The following is a 15,529-nucleotide window of genomic DNA, read 5'->3' on the forward strand; positions in this document are numbered from 1 at the left end:
CCAAAAACGTCCTGTCTGCTAAACATCAACATCCTCACAGACTCAGCTCTACATTTATTTCCCCCAAACACTCATAAACGTGGCCTTTATCAGCCTCCTTATTGACATTACTGCTTCTTCATGTTGGCACTGAGATCTCTGCACGAATGCATAATTGATGGGTATTCGTCAGGCGGTGGTGTGGGGGGGGTCATGTAATATTTACAGCAGCACACTGTGGCGTGGTGCTGTAAAGGTCCTGGGTTTGAATCCAGCCTGAAGACTTTGTCTGTGGACTTTGCTCTGCCTGTCACGGTGTGTCTGGCTACTCCCACCTCCAACAGTCCAAAGCCAAGCGTGGGGTTCGGTTAATTAACTCACTGCTGAGTTAGGCACCCCATAATGCCCCGTAACTCTCTAGATCCACAAAGACGCCGTAAAACACTCGAAACAAACATCTGTCGTCTCAGCACGAAGCCAAACTGCTGCTTGCTGATCTTCACCTGGTAACTCTTCCCTCCCACCCAGAGTCTGTCTCAAGTCCTTCCTGAACTCTTCACAGCATCCTTCTGTCTTCAGCTTCCACCACATTAATCCTCGGCTCCTCGCTTCCTCTCCTTGGTGTCTAAAGTCATCCTACAGTCTACCATCCAATGCCGAACACCCGCCTTCTCCCCGACACCACCTTGCAGTCTCTTAGATTGTTTCTTCTACCTAAGATACCTTCCACCTATGTGCACCTTCCTCCGCCCTATCTTCCTCCCTCTTCATCCAACTTAATCCAGAACTCTTCTCACTGTTCTGACTCACACCCAGCTTGTGGGTCATTATTAACATTCAACATCAGTCCTGCGATTCCCAGCTTCAGCCTCATGATCCTGGCAGACCGTTCACATACTCTTCCATTAAAGCCGATTAAAAACTTCCTCTGGCCTCAGATACACAACAGAAACTAAATGTCAACATCATCAAATTGTTATTTATTATTTAGTTATGTGTTTTCAAACAAAATCAAATCAAATCAAATCACTTTTATTGTCACATCACATGTGCAGGCACACTGGCACAGCACATGCGAGTGAAATTCTTGTGTGCGAGCCCCACAAGCAACAGAGATGTGCAAACACAACAACACAAACGAGCAAAATACAAGAATGGCCAACCTGAAACTAATAAATATATGTACAATATATAATAGTATATGCATTTCTGGATGTGTATACTAAATATTTTCCTACGTGTGTGTGTGTGTGTGTGTGTGTGTGTGTGTGTGTGTGTGTATACACATTTTTACAAATTAAATAGTAAAATAATAATAATAATAATAATAATAATAATAAAATATATAAAATATACAGAGTTGAATATGTGCAAAACAAGTGGCATTTATATACAGTGTGGAGTGCATAATGTTGAAGTTCCAGTAGTGAAGCTGAGGTGTCTATGACGTGTTCAGCAGTCTGATGGCCTGGTGGAAGAAGCTGTCTCTCAGTCTGCTGGTACGGGACCGGATGCTGCAGAACCTCCTTCCTGATGGAAGCAGTCTGAACAGTTTATGGCTGGGGTGACTGGAGTCCTTGATGATCCTCCCCGCTTTCCTCAGGCACCGCTTGCTGTAGATGTCTTGGAGGGAGGGAAGCTCACCTCCAATTATCCGTTCAGAGCACCGCACTACTCGCTGGAGAGCTTTACAGTTGTAGGCGGTGCTGTTGCCATACCAGGTGGTGATGCATCCAGTGAGGATGCTCTCAATGGCACAGTGATAGAAGGTCCTGAGGATGCGGGGGCTCATGCTGAATCTTTTCAGTCTCCTGAGAAAGAAGAGGCGCTGCTGCGCCTTCTTCACTGTTTTGTTTGTGTGTACTGACCACGTAAGATCCTCAGCCAGATGTACACGAAGAAACCGGAAGCTGCTCACTCTCTCCACAGCAGCGCCGTTGATGGTGATGGGGGTGTGTACTTCTCTGCACCTCCGGAAGTCCACTATCAACTCCTTTGTCTTTGCGACGTTGAGGGTGAGATGGTTGTCTTGACACCAGTGGGTCAGGGCGCTGACCTCCTCCCTGTAAGCCGTCTCATCACCGTTGGTGATAAGACCCACCACTGTAGTGTCGTCCGCAAACTTCACAATGATGTTGGAGCTGTTAGTGGCTGTGCAGTCGTAGGTGTAGAGTGAGTACAGGAGAGGGCTCAGTACACACCCCTGTGGAGCACCAGTGTTCAGTGTGATGGGGGATGAGGTGATGCTGCCCAGTCTGACCACTTGGCGTCTGTCAGACAGGAAGCTAAGGATCCAGCTGCAGAGGGAGCTGCTCAGTCCTAGATCCTGCAGTTTCCTGTCCAGCTTCGAGGGAACGATGGTATTGAATGCTGAGCTGTAATCTACAAACAGCATCCTCACATACGTGTCTCTCTTCTCCAGGTGTGACAGGGCAGTGTGTAGTGTCAGGGCTATGGCATCATCAGTGGACCTGTTGTGGCGGTATGCAAACTGTAGAGGGTCCAGTGAGTCGGGTAGTGCAGAGCAGATGAAGTCCCTGACCAGCTTCTCGAAGCATTTGCTTACGATGGGGGTCAGGGCTACAGGTCGCCAGTCGTTCAATGAGGAGATGGTGGAGGATTTGGGTACAGGGACGATGGTGGCCATTTTGAAGCAGGCTGGGACTACAGACAGAGAGAGGGAAAGGTTGAAGATGTGCGTGAACACTCCAGCCAGCTGAGCCGCGCATGACCTGAGGACGCGGCCGGGAATCCCGTCCGGACCAGTAGCTTTGCGTGCGTTCACCTTCCTGAAGCACTTCCGCACATCCTCCTCAGACACAGTGTGCGCACTGACGTCATCCGCGGTGCGCACACTGTCCGGTCTCATGGTGTTCGCTGTGTCGAATCTAGCGTAGAATACGTTTAGATCCTCACATAGAGAGGCCGTGGTCTGCGGTGTGCTGGTTTTCCCTCAAAAGGAAGCTGTATTACTGAATGTGTGTTAGCGTTTGGTTTATTTAAAGGTTTCTAACCCGGATCGCTGTGACTCACACATGCAATCATCAGTGATTCACTCATCAACAGATTCAAAAGATCAAATTCCCAAAATACGCAGTGAAACTTTTTCATATGTCAGCCTGTATTCAGAACTTTTTATAGCACTGAGTAGGCCCAGAACAAAAAAACAGCGAATACTCGGAAAAATAAATGAATATTCTCATGACATTTTCTATTTACGGCTTTAAAAAGCAACTATTGGTTGAACAAGTTTAATTTGGATTTTCTCTGATCCACACTGGATCAAAAGTATATAAGTCTAATATATACATACACCTACAGCAATGTTTGGTTAAGGTTAATATTAGCCAGGTTATCTCTCCCTAAACAGAGAGTGGGATCATCGTCCTGCTGGAAAACTCAGCTGTGTCCAAGTTTCAGCTAACGGTTGACTTGAGATGACGTTGAAGAATTTGGGCCAGGCTAAAACATTAAAGCCCCACCTGACAACATCAATGAAGAAAATCACAGGAATTCATATTAAAATTTCAATAAAGTTTAAATATCATTTCCTCTTACTTGTTGGGTGATAACAGCCTCCGTGCTCACTCGGTGTGATCAACACACTGATTTCTAACCAAAACATGGCCACAGTGTATTTATTACAGTCCTATAACTTATTTATTACTGTCTCACTTCAAAGCATCATTAACTTAACAATTTTCCCCACTCATGTCACCAGAGGGGCTCCACAGAAAGCAATTCAGTAACATATGAATGTCATTATTGGGACACAGGGTCACTTTTTCAGGGTCACATAGAGCTGAGGTCGTCTCCTTCAGGTTAGCATCCTAGCTTAGCGTAGTTACAGACTTTTTGTCTCTGTAAGCGTCTCCTTGCATCTGTTTCCTCTTTGCTCATTTGAAGGATAATTGCTCCTCCTGCTGTGCTGCTGACATTCAGCTTTACCTGCTGCTGATAATCAGGGTGTTTCTCCTGTGATGGCGTCGTGTCACAATGTCAAGAAACCAAACATGGGACTGAAAATTCTGGCTGTTGTCCACAAATCAATATTGAAGTTATAAAAGAATAAAATGGCAATGAATGCTGATTGGTAGGATATTTATTTATTGTGAGAGACTATTAATGTTAAATTAAAAAATAATAATTATTATAGTGAAAAACAAACTGTTGTGGAAAATGTTTCTATGCAGTTTGACTTGACCGAACAGCAACAAGCTTTACAGCACAAATATGAAAAGACTAATCATCACGGAGCCGGTGCTGCGAAACATCAAACGAGTAAAGAGTGTCACCCACACTTTTTGGAAATCTGCACCTCTGTGCTCGACTGTTCAGCTGCCACCTACCTGAGGGTCTTTCCCTCTCTCAGGTCGTACAGGGAGAAGAATATGTCCGTGTCCTCGCCTATGCTGTTGTAGGTGAAGCTCTTCAGGTTGACCAGCAGGTGATGAGGTACTGGAACTCTACAAGGTTCCCCATGTCTCTGCCGGGCGTTGTCGCCCTAAAACACACAAAAAAAGCAGCCAAACAAACAAAATATATAAATACACATATTAGAATACAAAGACATTGTGTGACAGTCTTAGTAAACATATACACCAAAGCCTCCTGGCTGAACAGAAACATCTGTAAACTATGAAATCTTCTTAAAATATACCGTTTTTATTTAACTTTAACTTGATTTGTAAGTACATAAAAAGGTTTTTACACATATTACTGCTCAAAAACATGCATTAAATTTCTGGTTCTTTAGCATCAAAGTGATGCTGCTGCAGTTTAAATCTGCACACCGTCTCCGTCTCAGCGTGATGCCTAAGAGTCACACTCACACTCTGTGATGAAAGTATCAGCATTAGTAGGATAGAGTGCTGCAGAGCACAGCTGTGGGTCTAAGCTTGTAAATACTGTAGAACATAACTGTTTAAATGCTTTGAATTCATATCTCCATTTATTTTAATGATAAAAGGCACGAGAAAAGTTTCTTGGTGACATGAATGATATATGGAAATATTTTCAAGGATTCTCTTTGTGACCCAGTTCAGGCTCTTTACTCTGTAAAATGTACTCCTACTCTTACTACTACTACTACTACTACTACTACTACTACTACTTTGTAGCAGTTTTTTCTGCTGGAAGTATCTTAATTGTGTCCCATAAATCTGTTTGGGCCTCTGAAATGAGAAGTAAATGAGACACATTACTGCAGTACGTCCACGTACCTGTGTGGTGCTCTGCTGTACGCTGTGTCTGCTAGAAAGATGCTGCGAAAGAGAGACACAAACTATTAGCTGAGGGGTCGATCATCTCTCTCCTCTTATTGTTTCCTTTTTCCCTCCTTGGTTCATCATCATTCACTGTTTCCTCTCCTCCTTTCCCTCTCCTCCTTTTGCTTCCTATTATCACTTCGCCTTTTCAGGTCTCTAGTCTCCTTTACTATCCTATGTCCTTGCTTCATTTCTCATTTATTGTTTCCTCTTCTTCACTGTCTGCCCCAATGACTGTCATTGGTCGGCCCTGCTTTTTTCATTTCCTTCAACACTCAGTCCTTGCTTCTTCTCCTTTAGCATCTCCTTCTTTCCTATTTTCTCTTTGTTTCCTTTCATTTATTAACCTCTTCTCATTTTGTTTCCTTCTTTTATCTCCTTGTCAGTTTACTCCTTTTTTCACCATTTCCTTGCTTCCTTTCCTTCTCTATCGGCTTGTTTTTCTCCTTCATTGTCTAATCTCCTTTGTTATTTTTTCTATTCTCTTCTTGTTTCCTTTTCTATCCTATCTTGCTTTCCTATCCACTCTCATTTATCTGTCCTCTGCTTACTGTATATCCTCTCCTTCACTATACTCTGTCCTTGTTTCCTCTCCTTTTCTGTATTCATCTGCTTTCTTGTCTGATTTCATTTTCTCTTCTCGTTTCCTCTTCTCATCTCCTTCTTGTGTTGTCTCCTCGTCTCCTCTCCTCTCTTATCTACTTTATCGTGGTCCATTCCCTTCCCCTCATTGTCAGAAGATAAAAATGCCCCAGAGACTCATTACTCCGAGTTGTCTCCCTAAATCTCTCGAGTGTCTGTGTGTGACGAGAAGCAGCAGGAAGTAAAAACCTGTTTGATGAATCCGGGTAATGACTGTCAGCTGAAAGCTATCTGCAAATATTACAACCTGAGGAGGGAATTAAACGATGGCAGCCGTATCGCCTCATCTTCTTTATATTGAATTTTTAAAACCTGCTATTAAAAAGGTTGGGACAGTCGATTAAAATAAGGTCATGCAATAATTTAAACAAATTGTTTCTTAGCGCTACTCGAGCACACAAAGCTCTTTACACAACACGTGTCAGTCACACACATCTTGGGGTGTGTGTGCGACTCGGAGTTCTCCTTCTTCAAGGATACGTTGGTGTGCAGACTGGGAGAGCCAGGAATTGCACCAGCAACCTGCAAGTCACTAGCTGCCCTGCTTTACCTCAATCCTCACTGGATTGACTTTAGATTGTACAAAGACAAAATATCAAAGTTAAACTCAGCTTTATTGCTTTTTGGATAAAGACAGCAACATATTGCAGACTCGCTGGGACGGGGCAGGATTTCCTTTTGAGGCACTGAGACTGGTTACTGTGATTCTGAACGCTGAACATTTTTCCTCTCTTCTGTGATAAACGCTTTTATAGCTGCTTTTCTGTCATGTTTCCAGGCTCATAATGAGCCAAATGTTTTCAGTGGGTGACATTTCTGGATTGCAGACGCGCCTACAGAGACGCTGTCTTGCTTTAAATAATCAGGTCAGTGTGTGCAGAAGCTCAGGCCTCAGACTGTCTTTGCATGCAGCCTGCTGTTTGGCTAAAAGTGAGCGCGGCCTCAGAGGGCGAGGAGCTGAAACTTCAGGATGAACCCGAGGTGATGCATCAACGCTCGGTATAAGACGAGTAATGATTTATTTTCAGCTGTGAATGATGCAAAGCTCCACCAGCAGTCCAAGAATATAAACACAGAGCAGCTACCAACTAATTCGAACTGCTAAACTCTCACACGCACACAGACTGACAGAGCCAATCATGTTATTACTGTTACCTGTTTCCTGTGTGTGTTTTAAGCATTATGCAATTTTTCCACATTTCTTTAAACATGCGAATATATTTCAACTCTTATCTCTTTAAATTTCAACATTTTAATATGTTGTCATAGTAGGATTTCAAAGTCTGCTTTTAACCTGCATATCAAGGCTGTAAGTTAACTCTCAAATAATCCATCCGTCCATTTTCTTCCACTTTATCCAGTTCAGGGTGGAGGGGGAGCCTGTTTGAGCTAATCTGAGCTTGATGTGAGAGGTGGGTACACCTGGACAGGTTGCCAGTCTGCTGTAGGGCTAATCATTCACACCTGACCCCGCTAACTGCACCTCTTTGGGCTGTGGGAGGAAGCCGGTGTACCTGGAGAGGACATGCAGTCCACACACACGGGATCCAAACCCAAGATGTTTTGGGTGCACGATGCTGACTGTTAAATAATCTCCATTACAGTCGTGTCTATTTCAGAAGTTTGGCGGTGTGTGTGTAACAGCCGATTAACTGCTAATGTCAGATGTGCATTTACATGCGACTGTTGGAAAGTTTCCTCTCGCTCACATTGTGTTCTCGTTGCGTGATTGTTTTCCGCCCGTGATGAATCTCGCACTCTCCTGCTGCTGCACTAATGCAAATTCATCACTGAGATCATTAAAGATGAATCTCATCACATCTTCTGTTTTCCTTCTTCATCTCGACCTTTTCAAATGTCACATTTAAAAACATTCATTTCCACGACTCAAAAACAAATCAATCAGCAGTAACTTTGTAACTTTCTTTCTCTGCCCTTCTTTGTCTGTTTGTTACCAGAAAGAACTCGCGGTTCTCTCTCATGCTCACTCTTCCTCATCTTCGATCCAGCCATCTATAACTTAACCTTTTTCTCACTCCCTTCCTGTTTCTCCCCCTTTCTCACGTCCCATCTCCAGATCGGTCTCCAAGCAACAGAACAAAGGGGAATCACCAGGACTACGGTGTTTGGCTGGTGAAGCTATTTAAAGCAGGACTGATGTAAGAAAGGGAACATCAAGTATTACCGACAGACCATGAACAACAAAGAATGCGTCTCATGCTGCAGCACTGCACACTACCATTAATAGGCTAGAGTTATTTAATAGTTACATATTTTTTAAAGCAGCCTTGGAAATGTGATGCAGGTTATAAGTTATCCACAGACTCCAGTATAACAAAGATAAATACTTCATTTTTAGTATTTCCAGCAACAAGTTTAACCTTCATGAAATACGTTTGTGAGCATGTTTTGTTTCAGTGTTTAGTTTTTGGTTCGCTTCTATTGCTTATTATAGCCTACACAATCTAATTGTCCTGAGTGCTGCAAATTACAGGTTAAAAAATCTTGACAGGATTTTGTCTGCGGCATTGTCTTCATCTTTGTTAATTAGTTTGCTTTACACCTGTTGTCTGATCGACCAATCACATCACAGCAACTCAGTGCATTTAGGAAGTCTGACATGGTTGAGAAAATCTGCTGAAATGTAAAATTAGCATCAGAATAAAGAAAGGTGATTTCGGTTCACGTGCGTGGTTGTTGATGCCAGACGGGCTGAGCTGAGTCATTCAGAAGGTTCAAATCTGCAGGGATTTCCCCGCACAGCCACCTCTAAGGTTTACACAGAAACACAATTCAGGGGTCAGAGGAGATTGTGGCTGAGTGATTTGAGCTAACAGGAAGGCAACAGCATCACAAAGCTCAGATCATCTCATTTCTTAACCACAACAATGACTTGACCGTATTCTAATGGCCTCCACAACAGATCTTAGCCTAACAGATCACCTCTGGGATGTGCTGGAACACAAGATTCATGTCATGGATGCAGCTGACAAATCAGCAGCTGTGTGAGGCTGTCACGTCAACATGGATCCAAGTCTCTGAGGAACGTTCGCCTCAAGGAGTCTGAAAGTCTTGTTCCATGTGGCCTCACCAAACTCCTCCCACACCCGAGTTTTAGCTTCATCTACCGACCGAGTGGCGCTCTGCTTGCCCTGCTGGTACCCAGCAGCTGGATCTGAAGTCCCACTAACCAAGCCCGATAGCATGCCTTCTTCAGCTTGATGAAGAAGCTCCCTTCACCTCCGGGGTCCACTATTTGGTTTGTCACCATGACAACAGGCACCAACCGGCTCCAGCTCCTTGCAGCATCTCAGCAATGAAGGTGAAACATCTGCTTTAGGGAGCAGTTGGAGATCTCCTGGACCAGAGTCTGTCCAGCATCCTTCCACGCCACCCGATCCAACTCACCACCGGTGATCAGATGACAGCTCAGCTCCTCTCTTTGCCCGAGTGTCCAGAATTAAAACTTGCTGGAAGATATTGTTCCTTTTACATATTTACATTTGAATATTGGTCAAAAATGTGAAATTAGTCGATGATGTCGGTGCCTGTCACAAAGCTCTCTGACATGTGACAAATGTCACGATGAAAGGAAAGCAGATGAAAGAAACTGAAAATATCTTTGACATTTCTGTTCGGATCCATCACAGCTTTACTCTTTCATATCTAAGAGGTTTTTCTTTTGCTGTTACACGTTCTAAGTGCTCATTTTGTTCAGTCACAGGGAACAAACTATCACTAAGGATTTAAAAGCTTAACTTAAAAAAATACAAAACAAGCTATAAAATATGTTTTCTGAAAAAACAGAAGATTGATTATAATGTTTAACTTTGATGTGCTTTAATCTCACATCTTCATGTGCAGTATTAATTATTCAACACATATTCACTCTGATTTATAAATATTTACTGTACTTATAGTGATTTATGAGTTTTCTCATAGATGATGACGGTTTGAAATTGTGATTATTCAGGACCATTTATTTGGATTTCATCTGTTCTTTGGAAATGTAGAAACTTGACTCTGCTCTTATTTCTCATGCTGTCTGCAGGCTACGACTGTCATTCACTCCATTCATTTATGATATTTAAAGTAGCACTCAAATACAACACAATAGCTCCAATAACAGGAGAAACTATTCAAATTTATGCTTTTGTGAACAAGTTAACAGAGGCGGGACGGTAATTTTACAGTCGGTGGTTCAGATCATCAGATTAGCAGTTTTAAGGTATCCGGATGAAGCCACCAGCAGAGCGACGTCAGATTTCCTGCTGGTGTTCAAAGTTTCAAACGTCGTGTGCATGAGACGAAGGTCACGTGAGCGAGAAACCTGTTTCTGGTAACAGGCGCCGCTCGAGGCCAGAGAAAAGATGAAAAGGTAAAAGGACGAGCAGCATGACGCGGAATCGAAACGCGTTTCGAGCATCAAAACTCTGATTCACTGCAGCCACAGAGACAACAAACGGCTCATAGTTATTACTCACGTTACAACTTCCTGATTCATCCTCGTATAGACAAAAGATTTTAGTCTAAAATGAACGGTTCAGTGAGATATCTGCTGATCTTCACCAGTCGCCACACGATTACTTTGCCAACTGTTGAGGCTTGTTGCTGTTTAAACCTCGGGGTCCAGCCTGCTCTCTGATTGGAAACTAAAGCTTCCCTCCAACTGTGAAATGAATCCAGCCTGCAATCATCAAGGTGCAGCCAGCAGGTCTGTGTTAGACCCAGAAAATGGAATAAAATGTGCTCTCTCAGGGAGAAAAGCAAATAAAACATTAATCTCCGATAATTCCACGTCAGAGCTGTTCACTCGTTTGTTTCTGAATCAAAAAGCTTTCTCACAGTTTCACAGTAACACGACTTTATTAATTTATCAGTACGGTGACAAGCTGAGACCTGCAAATGCAAACAGTCAGTCACTGATATTCATGTGCACAAAATTCACTTCATGTTACTTTTATGTGCTAATACTTGAAATGATTTAATTTTGTGAAAAATGAGAAAACTGCTCAGTTTGCAGCACAACCTGCTCATCAAATTCAATCTCCTGCTGCTGGTTATTTAACATCCTTCTCATCATCTGCGGATAACGAAAATTAAAAGAATTGCAAATAATATGCAGATTTTAGAGGATGCCTGATTAAAAGCTACAACCTACAAATGAGATGAGCAGCAGGATATTTTTGTCTTATTTTACACAACGTATCCAGGATGTGGGATCACTGTGTGCACTACAGCCGTCATGAATCCAGTGTGTGAGCAGGTGTGACTTGACTTACCATCTTATAAAGGTCTGACACGCTGATCTGGTCTTCATCAACCATCTCAAACTCCTTTCTCGGCACCAGGTCCAGACCGAGGTGTCTGAAACACAGAAACAAAGACGGAGAGCAGCAGAGCGTCTTTCATTTAACCTTCACAAAAAGCATTTCCAACACAGGTACACAAACCTTTCCAGCCACCTCTGCACACACAAGCGTGCACCGCCTACACACACACACACAGAGTATATTAAAGTAATTTCAGAGGGGCTCTGGGGATATTGTTCCTCAGCATTATTTTCTGTTCAATCTCAACAACCACATCTTTCAGTTACAGGCCGGTGGACTCGCGCACTCGAAGGCGCTGTGCACAATGTTCTTCCGAATGAATAAGATGGCCTCTTAAACTGTGAATGAGAAACTAAACGTCCATCTTTGATGTGTTAACATGCGCATCCATCAAGGCTGAAATCGGGTTAAATCTGGTTTGAAAACCAAACTCTTCATCACTGCCAACCACAGCTTCAAAAATGCAATCAGGTGTTTATGTATTTGTATATGTCAAGTGAAAGTAAAGGCTTGAGTGGAAACAGAAAATAAAATTACAGCCTGGGGTTTGAGGGTAAAGCTGAATGGGTTGTTAAAGGTTTCTAACGACACTATAATTAACTGCTTATTACTCATCTTTGTACATATCTAATCAAGTATGTCTGACGCTGCTCTGAAGCCAGGCGCTGCACATTTTTGGGCTGCACCAGCAGGAGCATGATGAGATATCTCTGATCCAAACGAGGGTCCTTCACCTCACACAGAGGTTCAGAGTTGGCTGCTGTGACGGTCGTCTGACTAAAGACAGCCTGAGGCAAAGGTTTGACACTGTGTGAAGTTCAGGATGACTCAGAATATCAGTCCTGCAACGACCCAGAGAGGAATGTAGTACTGAGCAATGATCATTTGGAGACTGGCACTGAGGAGAAAAGTAAAACACATCGAAGCAGCATAGATGGAGGTCAAGTCTAGTTCACGTGTGGCAGCAAAAGCTTGTTTGTGCCCTCCAGCTGTTCTCACCGAGGATGTAGCATGAACCGAAACAGCAGAAGGAAGTGCGTCTTTGCACCACATCAGTATTATCGGCGTACACGCATCAAACGTGTAACCTGAAACCTCACATTCAGGCTGCTCAGACACACTAAATGTCCTCATGCTGGAGACACTTGACCCGACAAATGTTTGCCATTCATGGATTCATTGATAAGTTGTGTTCTCCATGCACACACTTCCATGCTCGTGATGCATCAGGAACAATGGAGCCATTATTTGAAATGATGAAAGCGAGCTTGTTTTCCTGCAATGCAACCTTTCACCATGAACTGGCTTTCGGGCTATGAATTACGTCTGCTGCTCTGTTACATGACACGTCACTTCTTTTTACCAGCTGGAGACTGAATTAGCAGAGAGCAACAAGATAAGTAGCACCTCATTAGCTCCTTTTTGGCCCTTTTGCAGCCTAAAATGATTCACTGAGCTGCTTCTCTCTTTAGCAAAGCCACTGACTGGACGAATAACTCTGCTTTACACTGATGTGCTAAAATCACATCGTCGGTAAGTAGTTCCTACTTATATCTAAATGTGAACTCTATTACAGTTTTTTACAGTCGCTAACAAGCGTTTGTCCAAACAGTTGTCACATTTGCAAAACTCTAAACACAATTAGCACAGCATCGGTCTGTTGTGGCCATACCAGTCACACATTTCATGTCGTGTTCACCCAATATGCAGTCAGTGAACACATTTCCACAATGCTTACATTTTCTTAACAGACAAGCTATACCTCCCAGCAAAATCATGAACTGTTTTTGTAGTATCTACGAATGTTAACACACAACATCCCACAATAGCAAAAACAATATTCCAAACCTTAGATACAGTATAAAAACCTCTGCTTCTGCAATGATATGTCGGTGGATCCGACATACCAGGCGGTTTTATCCCAGGTGCATCGACTTGGATAACATCAGATGTGATGTTGATGAAAACATGTGGCCTAACCCTGAAGATCGCAGAGATTAGATGCAAATCTTTTGCCTTTTTTTAGCCCCCCTCCCCCTCCCCCCCTTTTTATCTTGGCTTTTTGCTGTTGTTTTTTTGTTCAGAATGCTCTTGTGTGTTTCATGGATATTTTGTTCACTGTAAGCAATACTGTAAAACTTTCTCTGTCCTATCATACCGTGTTTCTACTGTACCTCCTGTGGTAAACAGTAAAGAAACAAAAACTTGTTTGCTTTTTACTGGAATGCTTTTGAATGTGAACATTACTGTACATGTGGACATACAGTTACCAACCAAGACATTTCTGGTGTCAATATGGTGGATTGCATGTTTCGCATGCAAATACCTGTGAAACTGAAACATAAAAGTCTATGCAGTTTTTGTAATGTCAATAATAGCCAGTATTTTGAAACCTGGTGTACTTTGATTGACTGCATGTACCTTGTGAAGTGAAAACAAGTGTTATTCTTTGACAGACTAATTTCATTTTGAGTCAGATTTATAGTGTTTTTGTACAGTTAGTGTGTGCAGAGAAAGATGTGTTCTAATTTTGAAATGAGGAGTTAGTATATATTTAACAAAGTGTATTTTTGGGAAGGATATTATCCATTTGGCCAATTGTGTTTTGTAGGTGTGGGTCTGTGTTAAGAGTTTAGAAAAAGTATCTGAAGTATGGGTAGGCGCTTGTTAGCGACTGTAAAAAACTGTAAAGCAGCATCAGTAATGACTGGAAGCAGTCACATGACCTGAAACACCCCGCGGTACCCTGAATAATTCTTTTACTATTAATTATAATAAAAGCAGCACTTATCGCCATCCCCCTTTATATCACCTCAGTGTGCCTCGTCCCCTCTGACAGCAGAACGAAGCTTTACAGTTTTTTCTGATTGCTTAAGCACATTTTTTGTAACTATTGGCTAATTTTGCAAAACTCTTCACACAAATAAGAAAACCTGTCACCCAATCATCAAAACATTGTAGTTCTCTTGCAAAAGCAAACACAGCTAGATTAACTCCTCACACCTTCGTAAAAATGGTGTTTCCGTATCAAACAGTACACACAAGCCATCATCTACTAAGCACACAATGCGCCAACTGCACACTGATGGTATGAATACAAAACACATCTGGCTTTTGCTTTCTCTGTGCACAAGGTAGGCTATGTCAGTTTGAGCTCATACTTCTGTCATAGATCCATAAGCATAGAGGGATCCAAACTTCAAGTACTGGTGTTTATTCAAACACATCAAAACAAACACAAGTGTTTATTTCCAAGTATAGGATTATTTGCAATCGCCATAATGACTATATGGGTTACTTGGTCTGCAGTGAACATGCTTCCTCTGCCCCCTCCTCGTCTACCTCTCCCCCCTCCTCGTCTTCCTCTTGCTCCTCCTTGTCCTTGTCGTCCTCTTCATCCTACTTCTTCACCTCCACGTCCTCTTCCTCGGCCTCCTCTACTTCTCACTCTTTCTGCTGCCTCCATTGTACTCCGCACACACAGCTTACCTGTATTATAGTGCTTAGGCTGATTGCAAAGTGAACTAATTATCTAAGAAAGTCTTCACATGTGAAAGTGTGCCAGACAGTTGGCAAATTAGTGTTAATGATAGCCATACATGTGTATACTTTTGCTAGGAGTGTGTTGGAAATTTGGTAATTGAGTGTTGTGCAGTGAATTCTGCCTACAGTTTTGCAAAGTGTGTGTTACAAAATTGCAAACTGAGTGCAAAGCAGTTTTTGTGCTTTTAGTTTTGCAAACTCAGTGAGTGGTATTGCTATATGTCTGCATAGTTTTAGGAATTGTGCTACAGGAATCACAGTTTGGGTTTAAGCATTCAGAAAAAACTGTAAATAACCTCTGAAACACTCCCAGTATTACAGTTTTTCTCGATTGCTTAAACACTATAACCAGGCCTCTAAACTAAAATTTCAAAACCGTAACGCTATTGGTCAAAAAGCACACCCATTTCCCTGAACTATAAACACTATTCCCTGCTTTGACACATGACTCAAATTTGGTGAACTGTTACTGCAAAACTCTACACACAAATCCCTACATTTTACAGTGCTTACACCATGTAGTCATTTAGAAAGCACTAGCATGCAATAATGTTAACTTAAGTCAGCATAGCTTGAGCTCAATTAGCACACAATTAACCAGGTGGAAACACTAGGAGTCAAAATTTAGCACACACCAATCAGAACCTGCGATGGATAGATAAAAGGGCCAAAGTCAGCTCATTCAGGTTTGAAACAATGGATCCAAAGAGATGCAAAGGAAGAGGACGTGGTGGAGAAAGAGGACGTGGTGAAGGAGGAGGACGT

General features: G+C 42.5%; 1 protein-coding gene across 10 annotated transcripts in view; it reads right to left on the reverse strand.

Annotated features, from left to right (window-relative positions):
* The window catches only part of LOC147331413 (dedicator of cytokinesis protein 3-like), a 251,942-nt gene that overhangs the window by 68,083 nt on the left and 168,330 nt on the right, over positions 1–15,529 (reverse strand). For all 10 annotated transcript variants that reach the window (XM_086293683.1, XM_086293682.1, XM_086293678.1 and 7 more), the window contains 3 exons: positions 11,171–11,255; positions 5,202–5,243; positions 4,329–4,483 (listed from right to left, as the gene is read on the reverse strand). In XM_086293683.1, the coding sequence (XP_086149809.1) occupies positions 4,329–4,483; positions 5,202–5,243; positions 11,171–11,255 (282 nt within the window). The remainder of the gene's footprint in view (positions 1–4,328; positions 4,484–5,201; positions 5,244–11,170; positions 11,256–15,529) is intronic.

The sequence above is a fragment of the Aulonocara sp. 'chitande type north' Nkhata Bay genome, linkage group LG5 (genome assembly GCF_057382095.1).
Source record: "Aulonocara sp. 'chitande type north' Nkhata Bay isolate Kocher_YH1m ecotype deep benthic linkage group LG5, A_spYH_male_GT1.1, whole genome shotgun sequence".
NCBI classification, from domain to species: domain Eukaryota; kingdom Metazoa; phylum Chordata; class Actinopteri; order Cichliformes; family Cichlidae; genus Aulonocara; species Aulonocara sp. 'chitande type north' Nkhata Bay.